Below are 18,285 nucleotides of genomic sequence, written 5' to 3'. Positions count from 1 at the left end.
GTGTAGTTTGTAAAAACGCATCATGAATTAATTAAGTCTGACTCTTTGTATTACCAGGGCTAGACTCAGTGACCTATGCCTAATATGGTCTAGAACTTAGCTAAACTCACCATTGTCTCTGCAGTATTAGCCGCGCTGGGGCTACAATAGTGTGAACGGTCGGCCAGGCCGGCTAATTGGAATGCAGCACATGTGCTCAGATATTGGAGGTGCTTGTGCGTGCTTGTTAATTAAGGTATGAACTGATTGGGCGTAAAGCGATGTGGACCTGGCCACAATTCACCGATTGTCATGTACGTGAACGCAGTATGCTCGCGCGAAGTTTGGAAATTCGAGGCTAATCTATGGCCACTCGAGATGAGTATTGCAGTCCACTGACGAGCCGCTATGCTAGTAAGGAGATGTCCTACAACTTCTCCGATCAAAAAAAGTTTTCTACGTGGCGAAAACTATGGCTCTATCTCGCAACAGCTCAAAAGGTAGGTAAATCGACTTCTGTTCATGCTTCCGACCGTCGAAGTTCCGGTATATTAGGACTTGGGCTTGAACATCACGGACGAACAACTTGATGAGATGAAGATGAATACAGACGTTATTGACTTCGAACTTGCTGCCGCCGAGGAGAAGAAGCGACGTCATGACGTCATGGCTCACGTGCACACGTTTGCTGCTTGCTGTCCAAAAGCGGCACCAATTATTCATTTAGGAGCCACGTCTTGCTACGTCGGCGATAACACTGTGCGTGAAAATGTACCCGTACGTGACTTGAGTTTGAGTTTCTTACTGAAATCTTACGCTTCAGGATTTGATAGTTTTGAGAGATGCATTCAAGATTTTGTTACCAAAGGTGAGGAATGGTGTTTGTTGAACGTCTGTTTGTAGAAGACACTAAGTTTGTTTGGGGAACGGTTATACATTTGCAGTGCTGAGATTGGCAGTATATATATATATATATATATATATATATATATATAGCTTCAATTTCCATGTCCACGTACTTATGAGCACTACTGTACATCTAATCATTGTCTTTGTTGCTCTCTAGCACATTTTGTGTTGTCTGTAATACTGTCTTCTTTCTACTGTAACTTTCTTCTTAAATCATACATTGCAATTTGCTGTCAAGTGAACAGGGAACGTTTGAATTATTTTGAAACAGTTGAGTCCTCTTCAGACGATGTCATCCAGACTATGCACCCACCAACATGCTATAGTCTGGGTCTCCAAGGCTACCTTGCCTATAAGGGCATCCCATAGTCCGTGGGCCATGTCCCAAAATGACGGAGTTGCATTTTAACCAAGTGAAGACACACATTTCTTTGTAAAAAAACGGTAGAGGGATCCATTTAAAGTATTTCTTCACTTGTTTCCCTTTGAGAATATTGTTCATTTGGTTGCATTTGCCTATTTTTGGTTCTGACAGCAAGTACGCTCTGTAATGTGCGGGCAAATTCTGTTTTCTAGCATTAATAAGCATGACTTTAACTTGAAGAGGAAATATATGACTATTTGGACAGCAGCTATCTCAAAACATACAAAAAACTGGACAAGCACGAACAGATGGCGCTCGAGTCTCTGCACTAATGTGCGTTAGCGGTGATGCCGTTATCTGTCCTTCATCAACAAAGACTTTTAGTGCTTTTACACTGAATGCCAAGTACCTGCATGCCGGAGAGAGGTGATTTGACCAACCTCCCTATAGACTGGACCCATAGATCTATGCTGCATTCGTTCTTAGATATTGATTGAATTAACACAAATAAACACTAGGACATGTACTTTTTCATCTAGATGTAATATATAATCAACCCTCTAGTGTTTGATTTTCTCTGTCTTCATCTTCCTCTTCTTCATCGTCTTTCTTTCTTCCTTATCTGTCAGCCCCGAGTGTTCTTCTGTTTGTTCAAACTTAATCCTGTATGCACTAACGAGACACTCCACATTCCCTGGCAACTTTTGTTTTGTTTCCACCAAGCTCGTCGTAATTGCATGCATAGTACCGCTAGCTTTTTTGATTGTGTATGATCTTCTGCATGCCACATTGCAACGATCCATTCTTGATACCTTCTGGCTGTTTGACTTTCTCTTTTCTAGCTGGGCTTCGGGGAAGCTGCGTTCTCTAGGTCAACAAATCGAATTACAGTGCTTGTGCAGTAGAATTACCACGCATGTGCATAGCTGCCAACCGTCCCAGGATTCCCGGGATTGTCCTGGGATTTGACCCTCTGTCCTGGCGTCTTGATCGGGACACGAAATGTCCTGGGATTTTCTTGAAGAGATTCATGAGTACAACCGAGAGAGTCGATAGTGAAGTTGATGTCATACACATGTTCAGTTCTGATTCTAATGATCTTTCGAGTTATTCTCTGGCCTGTGGCCTAGTGGCTTCGGTTTTTCTACAGCACATGCAGTTACAGTGAGCACAAATATCGATGAGAACTGCAAGGCATGCCTTTTGTGCGTGCGTTATGTGGGGCATGGCATTTGGTACAAGGTGTCCTGGGCATTTGGTACAAGGTGTCCTGGGCATTTAGTACAAGGTGTCCTGGGAATGTACGCTAAATCCAGGGAATTTGGGCGTCCAAGTCCCGGGGTTTTACGTACAGAAGTTGGCAGGTATGCATGTGTACTGCTATATGGTTGAACTACTGCTGCAGTTTGTTCATTCCACTAGGATTGGAGAGTGGTCTCTCCACTTGCGATGGTTTCATGACATGATACCATGGATGTTTGCGTACAACGTAACAAACTACTATGTCGGTATCTCACTGTCTACTGCTATGACATGGTCTTTCTTGCAGAAACTTATTCGGATGCTCATGCTCTGTTAGATTCTAAGAAGTAGGAGATTTTGGTGTCCAAAGGTCTCATAACATCTTTGCGTAGTTACTGTTGACATGGCCATTGAACAATCTATAAATCGTGATACTAAAACCAAAGGAGGAGTCATTGGTAGTAGTCTGAGATGCGGAGCCGTTCAGAGATGGATCGCCACAGCACATGACTGTGCAACCATAGCTGTGGCTTGCCACATTTTGGCTGGTATTTCAAAAGAGTCTGATAGAAGCAAGCGACACAAGGATTTGACTCGAATAAAGCGAGACGAAGATGATGTTTAGAGTGTACTTCATACACTTGAATGTTGGTCTAACTTATTTGAGGGATCAAGCTGCGTGTGAACATTCATCTGGAATAATGGCTCCACCTGACATTGCGAACGACCCTTGCAAGCGTACCAAATAGGAAGCAAACATGCCGAGAAGTTTGTCCACGAACATTTGTGTAGTGACAGCCGGGGCCAGTGTTCTCCCCAGGATCTTTTGGCAGTAGATCATCCAGATGCCAAGACTTGAGGATCTCAAAGTAAGCTTATTAAATTAGTTAACTAAGACAGCGGGTGGCATCTAATTGTACAGACTAATTGTGTGGAACGCTAACACTTTTACACCCACGCATGCAGCCCTTAACCATGCTTTTGCAGCTGGTGTTCATGTGCAAGTTGGTATATACGAATACATGTCAGCAAAGTGCACGTGTCATGTCGGCGTCGCAGAGAACTATTTAGGACTAAAAGATGTGCACTAGATAAAGCTATTTAGATTAATATCCCATGTAAAACAATCACTCGCCAAAGTCTACTAGAGCATGAAAGCCACTCGTGCCATGAATCAGCTGTCTCTATAGAAGCAACCCACACACTGTTGAGCAAGGACGACAAAATTTCTAGAGCCTGACACAGTTGAGCCTCATTGATCTGTAAAATACAGGGGCGTTGGAACCGATCGGTTTGGTCCATCCCGGTGGAAAGTCAACTTTTACCAGCTGCATAGTGGCACAAACTTCCGGTTCAAGGTATAGGTGATTAAATAAATTTGGCAATAAATTATTTATCACTTTTATTCATTTGTCTCTTTCTTGACAAGGACATGAAAAATTAAACACAATAAAAGACAAGCAATCTTGCCTCGATGTACAGACAATCTAGACCCACGTGATAGTCACACCTACCGTTCGTCATGAAGTCTGCAGTTCCTGTGAATCCGGTGTACTTCCAGCCAAGTTTCATCCTCTGAAGTCATTCAAGTGTTCTAATCTCACTTTTTGGGTCGACGTGAAAGACACGATCCTTCAGAGTAGAGTGGTGTGAAGAGTATGACTAGCTACACTACGACGTTCACATGGATGCTGCTTTCTGCCACGTCTGCATGACAGCTGAGCATGAAAAAGGCTTTTGGCAAGCACCAAGAGAGACGCTGCATTCATTAGTAAAGGATTTTCTTACTGGAGGGATGGGACAGCGGCTTTCAAGAAACATGTGACCAGCACCTGCTATAGGGAGGCCATGTGCGGCATGCATTCCCGGGACTATGGTCTTGATGTTGGAGAGTTACTCAGCACTCAGCACAAGAACGAAAAAGCGGTGAACAGGGCCATGTTCAGAAGGGTTCTACAAAATCTGCATTTCTTTGCTCACCAAGGTTTTGCTTTTAGAGGACAGGGGCCCGGTACAGAAGGTAACTTCACTCAGCTTATGCATTTGCGAGCATTTGACTGCACTGAAGTCCTAGAGTGGATAAATAGAAAGACAAATAAGTATATGTCTGCTGAAATTCAGAATGAGTGCCTTCAGTTGATGTCCTTGAACATCCTTCGCAAAATTTGCAGCAGCATTTTGTAGAATGGCTTCTACACCATCATGGCTGACGAATACACAGACGTGTCTAATAAAGAGCAGTTTACAATCTGCATTAGATGGGTGGATGAAAAGTTGGTTGACCATGAGGATATGATTGGTCTGTACAATGTGGATGCCATCGATGCTAATTGTCTGGTTGCAGCTATTCGAGATGTGCTTTTACGTACAGGCTTGAAGTTCTCACACTGCCGGGTGCAATGTTACGATGGTGCTTCAAACATAACAGGAAGTAGATCTGGTGTTGCAACTCAACTCCAGGCTGAGGAAAGTTGAGCTGTGCTCACCCATTGCTATGGGCATTTACTAAATCTGGCAATAGGAGACACAGTGAAGCAATTGAAGGTGTGCAGAGATGCTTTGGATGTTGTATTTGAAATCAGTAAGCTGATTCAATTTTCACCTAAGAGGAATTTGGCACTTGTCCGAATAAGGGTGGAAAACCCAACAGATAATGAAGGACCGAATGTGGGAATCAGAGCGTTTTGTTCTACTAGGTGGACTATTCGTGGAGAGGCCATTCAGAGCATTATTGACAACTATAGCATTCTCAATAAGCTTTGAGATAAGAGTTTATAAACAAAACTTGATCCAGATGTCAAGGGCAGCATCATTGGTGTTCAAACTCAAATTTCACAATTCAAACTTTTCTTCGGGTTGCATCTCTGCAAGAAGATATTGAAAATCACAGATAACCTCAGTCGAACACTTCAGACCCAATCAATGTCTGCAGAAGGCCAAGATATAGCTCAACTGTCCGTACAAACCCTAGAGGGCATGCGGACAGATGAAAGCTTTGCTTTGTTCTTTGAGCTTGTCAGCAGGTCTTGTGAGAGCTCCAGCGTTAGTGAGCCCGTTCTTTCACGTAAAAGGAAAGTTTCTGGTCAATTTCAAGTTGGAATGGGCGAAGCAGTCCACAGTGCGACGGTTGAAGAATACTATCGACTTCAGTACTATGAATGCCTTGATCTGGCAATTTCTGGCATTAGGGATTGCTTTAGGCAGCCGGGTTATGCCACATACAGTAACCTCGAAAGTCTTCTTATCACTGCTGCCAACAAGGGCGATTATGGTGCTTATTTTCAGCAAGTAACCTCATTTTATACAGATGATATCAATCCTGTACAACTTGATGCACAGTTGCAGAATTGTGGCACGTGGTTTTCAACAGATAAGCCACGTCGGGTGTCATTGCAAGATTGCCTCCAGTACCTGAGAAGTCTTTCGGATGCCCAAAGATCATTCTTTAGTGAAGTGTGCTCCGTAGCTCGCCTTATTCTAGTAATGCCTTCAACCAATGCCACCAGTGAGCGTAGCTTTTCTGCTATGAGACGGCTCAAGACATACTTAAGGAGCACCATGAAGCAGTCTAGGCTAAATCATGTTATGCTGTTGCATATGGACAAAGAGAGACTTGATTGTTTAGACTTAGATATCATTGGCAACGAGTTTGTGAGTGGCAGTGAACACTGCCTTCGCATCTTTGGTAATTTTAAGACTGAGTAAGAGGTTATGCATGTGAAAGTAAGTTATACATGTGACGATTTTGCTTTTAGTTGATAATGGAATTAGTGTCTTACAAGTATGGCCACGCTTATTTAGCGCAGGTTAGCACGGACCAATGTGATTTTGCTTCTGACGCCCCTGAAATATAGTTTTAACTGCCATTGGGCGTGGCATTGGGTAACGCCCACTTCACGGAGTACTCCACTCTGCCTTCTAAGATTTCTGAGGAGAACACTGCAGCGTTGGATTTTTTGACAAGCTGCAAAAGTTGAAGCTGAACACTTTCTCCTGGATGGCCAAGACAGTCACAGTCAGAGCTAATTCTTGTGTTGCAGCAATAAAGGCAGACAGGATCTTCTTTTCACGACTGTTGGCAACTTTGAGAAGTAGGAATCTTGACTTGCAGCTGGTTCTTGTTTTCCTACGTCCACTGTCATTGAGTTTGGCTTCAGTGCAAGGTAATTGAATAAATCAACCAAGTCTTCATTACCGCCTCTCTTGGAAAGCTATGGCTTCCCGGTAGAAAATGTTGGCAGATCAGCACTGCTAGTCGATGCAATGGCTATACAATTCAATCACTTTGTAGGTCTACAGGCACTTTTCGAGACCTTGCTTTTAATTTCTTCACTCAGTATTAGCACTCGCGACCAAGATCAGTTATATCGCGTTAGACCGGTATCCATCTGTATCCATAAAAAACGCAGAGTGCAGCAAGCTTGCCTCTACCGGAACTATTGTTTCTCATATTATCAATGCATCTCAGCGATGTCCAAAGCAGTGGAAGGAGTACCTAAGCTCGAGTCAACAAGAGTGCTCTGTTGGACTTTTTAGTAAATGAGGGGACTTCTTGCTACGGTAGAAGGCTCAAAGCATCAATTTTTACGTTTGTTCCAGAACCGTTTGTGTTCGCTTGACGTCTAATGATGGTGAACTGGTATCACGGTCAGAGGTTCTTGGTCTAGCGTACTCTCATGAGGAGGTAGACACAAGACTGTTCCTGCACGCTGTGCATGATGCACAATCCAGAGCATTAACTATTATCATTAAATCTTGGGACACTGACGTTGCTGTCATTGGCATATATGCAGCCTTTTTGGATGTTTTTCGTCATGTTCAGCTACTGTGGCTAACCGATACCAAGGACCGGCAGCATTTCATGCATTTGTCAAGGATATCCCATTCACTTGGAACAGAAATATGCAACTCTTTTCCAGGATATCATGCATTCACTGGCTGCGATACTACAAGTGCGTTGTACGGTAAAGGCAAAACGGTTTTTTGAAATTCTAATAAAAGATCCTACAATTTAGACAGCCATTGCAGGACTAGGAGTAACCTCTGAATGCTCGAAAAGACACTCAAAGAAGTTGCGAATTGTATGTGTGTTGATTGTATGGTCAAGGTACAATATCTTTTGTGCTAAGGATCCTGCATGCCAGAATCTCCCCCAACAGCCGATGCCCTGTCACTTCATGTCAGACGAACCAACTACCAAGCCTACATTTGGAAACATGCTCTCCAAGTCTTTCCTACTGTCGAAAGTTGTAATGGACACGGTTGGATTGTGTCTAGACAGGAAAATAAAAATCAAGTGGATGAGTCAGCCCCCAGCACCAGAGACAATTCTAGAAGTACTTAACTGCAGCAGCAAAAGTGGTTGCAACAGCAATCGCTGCGGTTGTTTTAAAAATGAACTGGGTGTACAGAGGTCTGTTGGTGCGAGAATTGCAGTGACCGGGGAGAGGACGACACCACTACTATAGATATTATGATCCTGCTGAGAATTAATAATAATAATCATTAAGATAGCAGGGGATCGTTGGACGGGGAATTGTTGATATCAGCTATGTCAGAAAATAATTTACTTAATTACCAAACATTTTTGAATGCTACTATGTATGGTGCAACCTTGGATGACGGACTAGCAGTGCTGCTTAAATTATAATATTTAATTACAGCTAAACAGACATTTGTCACAATGGGGGACAAGTGAAGAAATGCTGTACTTGGACATATCTGTCATTTGGTACTAAGAAACTTGTGTCTTCATGAGGATGGAAAGGGACTTGTTTTCTGAAGCCTTTTTTTGACCTTGGCCCATGGACTAGTTTAGTTGCTAGATGTCGTGATCACATTTTTAACTAACAGTCACTTATTAGGGCATGCTTTTCTGTATGAGGTAAATTAATTTAACTGTAGGACCGATTTGCTATCATAAGCTATGGTTATTTCCATGAGCTGGGTCACTAAAAATGATGTCCAAGTCTATTACGCTGTGAGCAACTTTTCTGCTTCACCGTTAGAAGTTTCAAGTAGAGATTACAAAGTTTGGTATGTACAATTTGGTTTTACAACAAGTAGTAGTGTAGTTTGATTTCTATCGAATATGGAAAGTCAGAAGCCAGACATTTATAATATCACAGGCTCACCTCATCTTTTCGTGACTTGCATGCCTTTGTCATGACTGCAGATGTTTAAGCAAAGCTTTGCTTGACAGATTGGCAGTATCTGTCTTGGCTTGTGTGGTAGGGTAAAGTTCTTCACACTGTATTGGAGAAGAGAGAACTATTTTGTGAAAGAGCAAGGCTATAATTATTGTAGTTCACTTATACGACCAGAAATGTGTCTGTAGTTGACATGAAATAATGTTGAATTGGAATTGATAATTGGGCATGTTTACTGGTTAGACAATTTGCTATAATATCCTGTTACCTCATTTAAAGTTTAAAGTATGTCATCAAAGTATATGTTAATTAACTAAGTGGTGGATATACATGTAACATCAAATTGTTAAATGTAACATCGTTAATTAAATTCTATTGTATACCTCGCCATCATAGCAAAAGTTGACCTTTAATCATATATCTTTGTACCCAAAGCATACAGTATGAGGAGAAGTTGCAAGGTGTTTCTATATTAGTTGACTCGTTGCATTGATCGTCTGGCAAAGTTTGCTGAAGAACACAAGTCTCTTCCTACTCTCGGTTACACTCATTTTCAGTAAGTTGCATTTTGTCTGTTTGTTTAGCAGATTGAGATGCCTGGTTTTTCCTTTCAGGCCAGCACAGCTGACGACTGTTGGTAAACGGGCTTGTTTGTGGCTGTCAGATTTGCTGATGGACTTACGTAATCTCAGTAGAATGTGTGGAGACTTAAGATTCAGAGGAGTCAAGGGAACAACAGGAACTCAAGCCAGTTTTTTGGCACTTTTTGATGGCGACCATAGTAAAGTAAGCTTTTTATAATTTATTTTAAATCCTGGGTTTTGTGTAGCTGAATTTTGTTGTTGAAAAGTTGATATGCCTGCTGTGTAATGATATAGGAAATACTTAATGGAAATGCCAAACTGTATTAATTGCTGTTATAAATATAAAAATTTTACTGTTGCAAAGTTTTTTCTACTGCTGGCTTGCACGTACGTACATTAGCCATGTAGCAGTAGCATGTGTGCATTCATGTCTGGACATGTGGGCCGCCACTCAAAAACAACATATGAAGTACATTAGAAGCACATACTAAAGCCCTGTCCTCACTGGCAACTGGATTGTGATCCAATCGCAATGCTGTCTACATTTGCAATTGGATCACGATCTGATTGCGATAAATCCAATCCACATCGGGAGGTGGTTTCGATCGCGATCCAATCGTGATCGGTTGAATCTAATTAGAAATAGTGGGCATTACCTCCACGTATGCTATGCATGTAGTCGGAACATCTAACCCTCCTCACTTGTCTTTGTTCTCTTCACCTTACATCGTGTATCAATGCTTTCCACAAGCAAAGAACCCACACGTACACATCGGTTATCAGTCACATGATACCGAAAATGAGGTGGAGGTAGCGTTTTCAAAGTGCAGCGTGGACGCTGGCTATCCCGATCGCGATCCATTCTGGTCTAGTGTGGAAAGGGCTTAAGTTTAGTCTAGCATCCATGGGTTTTGGCAAAACAGAACATTCACTTTTTTCTATCATGTTGTATGTTGTGGACGTGGTCTTGATGGATAGGCAATCGTCATGGAAAGAAAGTTTGAAGTAATAATGCCGATGATCTTGTGTAGTGGACTTGTGCATTCCAAAGTGCTTTGCGCAGAAGGCAATGCTTAATTAAACTATTACATCCATCGTGACTGTGCTTCTCAATTTGTGGCAATGTCATATGTCCAGTTTGTATATGATGAAGAATGGCAGGATTGCCTTTTTATTCACTGCTGCAGATGTTGCCTGATTTGGGGAGAGAGAAGAGGGATTCAGCAAATATACAGACACGCTCTTATTTTGGCAAATCTGGAAATTTGTACTAATTAAATAATGTAATGTGATTTATTGCTACAAGTAAGTTATGGGAGGCTATGAATGTCATGTGACTTAGTTAGTTGCACTCTTTGAAAATTTATTATGTCTAAAAGTATGTACTACTTTAGCGTGGCACATTACCATGTTGTACTTTACAGCAAAATCGTTGACTGTGGAATGATTTATTGACTAGCACATGTATAGTAGTACTGAAGTGCTCCATGTCACTTTCCAAAGTCGGCACGCATTAAACTACAACACAAAATTGGGTAATAGCTGACTGTGCTTCATTTCTTTTCTAATGGCAGTTACTAATTGCAATGAGTGAGTGTCTAGCATCATTAATCATTATGCCAATTTACATATGTTCTGCACATGTACAAAATTCATCAGCAAATGTTATCTGAAATGACTGTCAGTGTGTTGTGACCTGAGTGTGGCATTTTGGTTGATTAATGATAGCTGCTGCGATTATTGGTGCATCGTTACAACAATTTTGCTGTCGTGTCGTATATATTGCTGCATGTTGGTTAGGTTGATGAACTTGATCAAATGGTGACAGAAATGGCTGAATTCTCAAGGTGCTCTTTTTGATATTGTTTGCTTCTGTCGCTGCAATTGTTTATTGGATACTATCAGTTCATCCATAGTGACTGGTCAGACATACAGTCGGAAGGTGGATTTTGATTTAATGTGCACTTTAGCAAGTTTAGGATCAAGCGTTCACAAGGCAAATATTAGTGCTGGGTTAGAATTTTCAATTTATTAAATTATTAAAGTATGCTTTGTGTTCCAGATTTGCACCGATATCAGGCTATTGGCTAATAAGAAAGAGATTGAGGAACCGTTTGAATCAGATCAGATTGGTAGCTTTGCAATTGGTATATGTGACGTTGTAAGGGTCACCTATGTGTATTGTTTACTTTGTGTAGGATCGAGTGCAATGCCTTACAAGCGTAATCCAATGCGATGTGAACGATGTTGCAGTTTAGCTCGGCATTTGATGGTTATTGTTAATGATCCACTACACACTGCGTCAGTGCAATGGCTCGAGAGAACGCTAGATGACAGTGCTAACAGGTTTGTAAGAACTGTCTGGTTGTTTTTGTTGTTCTGTGTGTGGATGCAGGCGAGCACACACACACACACAAGCAAACATACACACACACACACACACACACACACACACACACACACACACACACACACACACACACACACACACATGTGCACGCACCTAATGCACGCACACACGCAAGCACGTGTGTTGTGTATGTTTATGGGTGCGTGCATGCACCGTGTGTGTGAAACTATTTTTGTTTGACTGTCATTATACACATTGGTATTTGGCTTATTTATTCTATGTTTTTGTACTTTAATTTTACATGGTTTATGTCAGTGAGTAATGTCAAACCTGTGTATGTGTTGGGGTGCATAAAGAGAAGCTACTGTTGCGTGGCTTTTAGATTCTGTCGTGATTTTCATAGTGAGGTTCTTTACGGTTAGATAGTTGTTGATTTGTAACACACTTTGTGTTATTATGTGGTATGACATGCAAAGGTCCTAGAAGAACAATCAGAACCTGGTGATTGCAGAGGTTTACAGGTACAGTAGTAGACAAGCAGCAAGTGACCAAGTGCTCAGTGTAGTATACTCTGGGGTATGCATCGAGGGGGCTGCCGGCACTTTGGAGGTTTATTTGGGACTTCTTGGAGGCTGTGTTCATCACTGATTTAGTATTTGTAGGTTGGCAGAGTGGATGCTATTGATCTTTGTTGCTGTTTTAACACTGATTTAAAGGAAGGTGGTAGGTGCCAGTTTAGGCAGGCAATGACTTATAATCAAATTCAGGGAGAGAGGCAGTGCAGTATATAGACTTTAGTGGATGTAATTTGTTAGTCTTTTATTACCAAGCTACATTGTTAGCAAGAACCACTGTGTTTTTGTGTGACCTTTGTGAGGAGATGTTGGATTGGGATCTCACTGATAGAAATGCACAAAGCACAGATGATAGTTTGTGTCAACTCTGAATCTCCATTTCTCAATCCAAAGATTTCTAGTATTTTCAAAAATAGGGTACAAATCTTGCAAATATACCAGATATTCCCCTTGGAGGTGAAAACATCAGTCAGCAGTAGTGCCTTACCATGTTTTCAAGTAAATTTTAACCCTAACTCTTATGCAAGCCCATGAATTGTTGCACAAAGCAGACATTCAGGAATTGTGCAAGATAATAGTGCATATCTATACTTTGTATGAGAACTCTGAAGACCTCAAGTGATCAAGTATATTAGCTATCTGAAGTTGTAGCTGTTTAAGGTGCTGCTTATCTTAGGATAAGATCAACTTTGCTGTTAATTAGAGAGAAATGTATTGGCAGTGAAGCCTGAACAACACTGCTGTGTTCTCAGTTGCCTTTGGAGCTAATTGTAAGCACTTCTACTCCCATTGAACATCAGCCACACTCTGTGAAACTCTTGTTGATTGGTGTTGACAATGTTAGGATTACAATAATTAGCATCTCTTATGTAATTGAATTGCCTATTTTAAGCTGGTCATGATGGGATTACAGACAGGCTACTAAGAGACAGTGCACCTGTTTATTGTGTCAGGGCAGCATCAATTGCAATTGTATCTAGTTGTAGGTTACTTTCCTGTTTTTATTTATAGCTTTGTAGCTATCTTAATCAGTTTGTCTTTGTGGCAAGTGCAGGCAAATTGAAAGGACAAACTGTCTTCCTCCCTGTAACCATGCTAGAGGCCATGCAACACTGAAAACAGTAAACCAAACAGAATTCAAATTGTATGATTGATCACAATGCACTTGTATGCATCAGAAGCCGTTAAGTGGTTTATGTCAAACAAGTGTGAAGTCTGTGGTTTCTACTGCATGACAAACCATATGGCATTGTGGTTGCACGTTTCTTGACTGTCAGTAGTTTAGTGTTATACAGTTATGTAGGAGCATCTTTTATTGAATAGGGAGCTTGCATTTCGAAGGACCTGCTTGCAGGCTATCAATTTTTTGCCTTGTGATTACATTGTCACAGGATTGAATGTAATTTGTTTTTTGTGGTTTTTAGACTTGTGTAGATGGGCAAGTGCAGTCATATGTTCCATTTGCTTAGTTTCTTTTCTTTCTTTCTTTACTAGCTTTGGACAATTGAATACTAGTAATCACGAAGTTTAATTAACCCTGTAATTTTGACAGCTGAGTTTCAGTGCGGAAATAGTAGGAATTTGAGTGCTCCTGTCATAGACAGTGTACCAAGTGGTCTGTTTAATTTCAATGGCATAGACATTATGCGAAAAGTGAGGGGCTATTACCTATCGATAGTGTTTGACTTTTTTCAGCATTTATATGCCAATAGTTGAGCTTGCCGTTTTCTTGCCAAATGAAAGTTGGCTTTGGGATGTTATCATTGATTGCACTGACAAGTATGTGCATGTTGCTGCAATCGTGGGCTTGCCACTATGCAATCTTTGCATTTTTGCATGAAGATAGGAAGCTACCAGTACCAGATATCAGCGATTTTGTTACCTAATTCAAGCAATGCTATAATAAATAATTACAACCAATACTTGAAAGAAAGGCATTTGTTTATTGTAGTAACTGCCCAGTCTTTAGGTGCTTATTCAGTCTCTCTTCAATTTTTATGTCTATGCCCTTCAATTTAAGCTTGCCGTTATATATGCAATGTTTGTTAGGTGAAATTTACAGCATTATCTAGTTTGCAATGACTGCTGTTTACTGTTAGATAGAATAGAGCGGGGTTTTTTTAAAAGCAACTTGGTTGGTTGCTGTAGTGTTTTGATGTGATAAGTGAACAGGAGTTTACAAGATTTTGTCAATCGATATTACGGGTTGAGACTGTGAGACTGTGTATAACACACTTTGATGTTAGCTTGTTAATTGTTGTTTCAGCAAGTCGTGCATCTCTTTTTATGCAGCTAAGAGAAGGATACCTATTATTACAGGTTAATGAAACTGTGAAGGATTTCATTTCTATTTTATTTGTCATTTTGAGGCCATAACTACTCATTTCAGCAGTTTTTTGGTCTTAAATTTACTGTGAGAAATGTAATACAAGCTGTCAACACGTAGCTGGAGGAGATGTACTTCATGATTTTGCAAGACTCTGTTGTTGTAGCTTGATTTAAATTAATGTATGATGCTCACGCTGTTTTACAATTTCTATTGCAGTAATCGAGGCAATACAGATTTACAATCATACTGCATTATGCAGTTACTCGTGCAGTGAATAATTCACGCTAACAGGTGCAATGCAAGCGTTAGCTGTACTACGCCAGGGTAATTCTTGCAAGGCTGCGTTTTGCCTTTCTCTTCTATATCACTGTTGTGATGTCAGTGTAAAGCAAATGGATAGCAGAATATTACTTGAAAAATATTTGGTATCGTTGTTGTGTCCATCACAATAGAAACCATAATTGATTTAAGTGTAGAACTTCAAGAAGTTTTTGTCAGTAGAAGTAAATTTTGTCAGTTGTGTCTTGTGTCTATTATATCGTGTATTGCCAGCTTATCATTACGACAATAATAACTCGTGTGTAGACGCATTTGCTTACCACAAGCATTTCTTGCTGCGGACATCATCTTGAACACTTTGCAGAATATCTTTGAAGGAATGGTGGTTTACCCTAAGGTTATCACGGCCCTGTTTAGCTAATAAAGTTTGTATAGATTTGGAACTATACCTGGATGCTAGGTAATTGAGAAGCATATCAAACAAGAACTACCGTTTATGGTTAGTGAAAATATCATTATGGGAATGGTGACAGCTGGAGCCAACAGACAGGTTGGCATCAAGGCACTAATGGATATTTGATTGCTTACTTGGAATTTTGGTTTGATTAGGAATGTCATGAGCACATTCGTGTTCTGTCTCAGGCCGCAGGCGATCAAGTTAAACGTCACGGGAAAGAAAATGATTTGATGGATCGAATCGGTTCTTCTTCATACTTTTCTCCCATTCACGATAAACTGGACAAACTTCTCGACCCATCATCATTCACTGGAAGAGCAGCAGAACAGGTTGTGTTCCATCATTGGTTTCATATTGACAGTAAGTGATACTTACTGTTTCTGTTGTGGGTGGGTGGGTGTGTGTTCAATGGCGTAGGTAGGAAGGTTTTTGAAAGAAGAAGTCTATCCTGCTTTAGCTCCATACCAAGACATTCTTGAAGGAAGAGCCAGTATAAATGTGTAATATGTAATAATGTGGGAAATTTTGAACACTGCATTTACGTTACTATATGTGATAGGTGAACATTTTTATGTAGAGTGATGTATTACTCGATAAATGTTGAGATGGTTGGGTAAATGTCACGAATCAGAGAGTTTGGTCATGTAATGGTACAGTATCATGGGTATGTGCCATATATATTACACAATTGCATCTGTCTATCTGTCATCTACATCATGACTCATGTGTACTAAAATTTTTAGTTATGTACTTTCATAGGTCAAGTTTCTTAGTACTTTTACTAAACTCACTTTATTGAAGTGCATGTGTATTGCATACATGCACATGTACACTGGACAGTACTTTTTTCACTAAGGTAGCAATACACAACATCTCAGTTACAATACATCTAAGCTCAAAGAGTAAACTGTAGTCAGATGTATCTAGTAACTTAGGTTCACTCAGTCAAGTCTTTACACTAAATCATTTGAACAACGCGAACTTTACTGCCATGGGCAGTCTCAGCTGAACGAGATCTTTCTTTACTGATTAAGATTAGTAACAAAGGGTGATGATTTGGTAATGCTTCTTTAGGTGCTTTGACTAGATTGTGTGCGATTTGGCTGTTAAGCCACCAGCAGTGATGTTTATTTGTGATATTTGTTTCTGTTGCTCTACCTTATGCCTTTGCATCATTGTGTCACCTGTATCTCATATCACAATATTTGGTCTGTAAATCTCTTCAGGTGGCACTAAATGATTGGGTTTACAGAATCCCGTAGCAATGCTTGCTGCTTGTTAGCTAAAGAATTCTATCGAATTGCGAAAGCAGTACGACTTAGTGCTGGACAAATCTGATAGATTAGTAGCGTTTGGGAGCGGCTGCAATTGTAGCTCTAAAAGTATTGTGAATACGATTAAGTTGGGTACTAGACTGTTGCGTTAATTAACCGCATGATTTCACTCTGCATCTTAAGCTTTGTGTCTATACGGTTTCGTCAGTTACAAGAAACTCTCTAGTTTGATGTGATGTACTAAGATAGGCGTTAATGAAATTACAGACGAAACCCCATCGTTTTCGTGTCACCACCGGAATTGAACAGCATACTTCACATTGTTATAATTTATGTTTCTTGACAACGGTCATGTAAAAGTAAATATCGCAGTACAGTCTAACCGTAATCTACTCTTGCTGTTTCTGTTGCCAAAATAGTGTCATTTCTTTACTTGTACTTGAAATTGTTGCTCTCTGGTTCAAGTCCAAATTACATGCACGGACGGCATGCACACTTTTTGGCGACTGGAATATAGACGGTCTTGCGGTGTACTCGTTTTTCAATTTGGCACTGTATGGTGTACGGAACTTTCTTTACGTCTGTGGTCCAACAGCAGCTACAGAAGTTGTGGATATTTTTCCGATGTTTGTACACGAACGATGCCTGGCTGGGATACGAGTAGCTTTTGCAACCGCCGGAGCATATCTGTACAACAGAGTCACAAAAATTATGATGCCGTATGGTTGTGCATGGGAAAAGAGTCGAACCAGAGTGATTAAGTGCTTTGTACAGTTGAGATGACTAACAGTCACCTGGTATCGTGCAGGAGCGCAGTCATTTGTCTGCAGACCGGCACTTTTAGTTGACTGGAAATTTTCCCGATTTTTGTTAGACGTCTGCATGTTTGGATCCCACGTTGCTGTGTGAACGACGCGAGCGAAGTTGCGTTTTCGAGTCGGTCTCTCGGCATCGGAGCTGTCGTCGCTGCTGTCGAAGATTTTGGACGAGACGTCGGATGGGTACGATGTTTTGTTCGAAGCGGCTTGTGTTTGTTGATGTTCGTCGTGCAGAAAATGCGATGACATCGAATCCGACGATGTATTTGATGGCATTGCTTTTGCGCTGGCATGGATGTGACCGTTGTTGGAGTAGCAGAAAAACAAAAGAGCGAGTCGAACGAGAAGATGGAAGTAATCCATTGTATAGCTCGCTTTGTGAGAGTGAGAATGGGGCGACAGAGTGCGATTTCTGATTTTATAGCCGACGAGAGTAGATGCACAGCTTCGTTGAGTGGTATGCTTAGCATGACATCATCGCCTTAAAACGATCTGTATAACCTTGCAACAATAGGATGTCTTTTGTTGAAATTAGCATACAGCTGCTATGCATGTGATTACTGATCTGTATAGTGTGCCATTAACTTAAGCAGCTTCTTACTGCGCGTTCTAGTCTACGACGGAAGAAACAATAGTTGCTAGTAGGGATTCCAATTGGATCAGTAGAACTGTGGTGGTTCCTTTTGTGCTGTGCCTAGAGACTAAGTAACTTGTCACAGTGTGTATGCATGCATGTATAAACCTTGCTGCGCACTAGGGTTGCTATGATTAAGGTGTCGGCTTCTCAGGCCTCACTGTATCGTCACGTGACTGTCTCAACAGTCGCCAGCTTGTGGTCGCAATAGGTGAAACAGGAAGAGACAGTCTCTTCGGGATGTGCGGTTACGATATGCGCGGCATCTCGTCCAACCAAAGCGGACACTACATTTCCCCCAGTTATTTTAGAAATCTCTGACGTATACATTTATGGTTTTAT

General features: G+C 40.9%; 2 protein-coding genes and 1 long non-coding RNA gene across 5 annotated transcripts; 2 read left to right on the top strand and 1 right to left on the bottom strand.

The window, feature by feature from the left end:
- Positions 1-338: 338 nt before the first annotated feature.
- On the top strand, positions 339-17,090 carry LOC134179475 (adenylosuccinate lyase-like). 2 transcript variants are annotated; one of them, XR_009969879.1, is made up of 15 exons: positions 339-479; positions 535-738; positions 803-847; positions 9,120-9,199; positions 9,258-9,429; positions 11,028-11,074; positions 11,133-11,223; positions 11,290-11,359; positions 11,426-11,573; positions 15,067-15,157; positions 15,221-15,310; positions 15,370-15,546; positions 15,635-15,715; positions 15,777-15,881; positions 16,759-17,090. XR_009969879.1 is itself a non-coding variant. In XM_062646380.1 (14 exons), exons 1-14 carry the CDS (start codon positions 345-347, stop codon positions 15,778-15,780), a joined length of 1,437 nt encoding a protein of 478 aa, XP_062502364.1. In that variant the 5' UTR covers positions 339-344; the 3' UTR covers positions 15,781-16,089. The 2 variants fall into 2 exon arrangements, 1 of the variants encoding a protein (XP_062502364.1); XM_062646380.1 differs by lacking the exon at positions 16,759-17,090 and having other exon boundaries at positions 15,635-15,717; positions 15,777-16,089.
- LOC134179477 (uncharacterized) lies at positions 2,540-2,870 on the top strand. Of its 2 annotated transcripts, none has more exons than XR_009969880.1 (3): positions 2,540-2,616; positions 2,675-2,760; positions 2,832-2,870. It is a non-coding gene; the product is annotated as an uncharacterized LOC134179477 (long non-coding RNA). The 2 variants fall into 2 exon arrangements; XR_009969881.1 differs by having other exon boundaries at positions 2,675-2,741; positions 2,802-2,857.
- On the bottom strand, positions 16,963-18,280 carry LOC134179476 (uncharacterized). Its single transcript, XM_062646381.1, has 2 exons — positions 17,241-18,280; positions 16,963-17,178 (listed from the first exon to the last, which is right to left on the bottom strand). The coding sequence occupies exons 1-2, from the start codon at positions 17,670-17,672 to the stop codon at positions 16,963-16,965; spliced, it is 648 nt and encodes a 215-aa protein (XP_062502365.1). The 5' UTR covers positions 17,673-18,280.
- Between the last annotated feature and the right edge of the window lie 5 nt (positions 18,281-18,285).

Source organism: Corticium candelabrum, chromosome 5 (assembly GCF_963422355.1).
Source record: "Corticium candelabrum chromosome 5, ooCorCand1.1, whole genome shotgun sequence".
NCBI classification, from domain to species: Eukaryota; Metazoa; Porifera; class Homoscleromorpha; order Homosclerophorida; family Plakinidae; genus Corticium; species Corticium candelabrum.
The sequence above is the reverse complement of the archived record's forward strand: the minus strand, read 5'-3'. Positions and strand labels throughout refer to the sequence as shown.

Bases quoted from the DNA above. Each gene is read 5' to 3' on its own strand.
- LOC134179475 (XM_062646380.1), top strand. From the start codon at position 345: ATGGCCACTCGAGATGAGTATTGCAGTCCACTGACGAGCCGCTATGCT. The intron at 739-802 runs GTGCGTGAAAAT...CTTACGCTTCAG, and splicing joins GCTACGTCGGCGATAACACT to GATTTGATAGTTTTGAGAGA. The intron at 15,547-15,634 runs GTTGTGTTCCAT...TCAATGGCGTAG, and splicing joins CTGGAAGAGCAGCAGAACAG to GTAGGAAGGTTTTTGAAAGA.
- LOC134179476 (XM_062646381.1), bottom strand. From the start codon at position 17,672: ATGGATTACTTCCATCTTCTCGTTCGACTCGCTCTTTTGTTTTTCTGC. The intron at 17,179-17,240 runs GTTCGACTCTTT...TCTGTTGTACAG, and splicing joins CAAAGCACTTAATCACTCTG to ATATGCTCCGGCGGTTGCAA.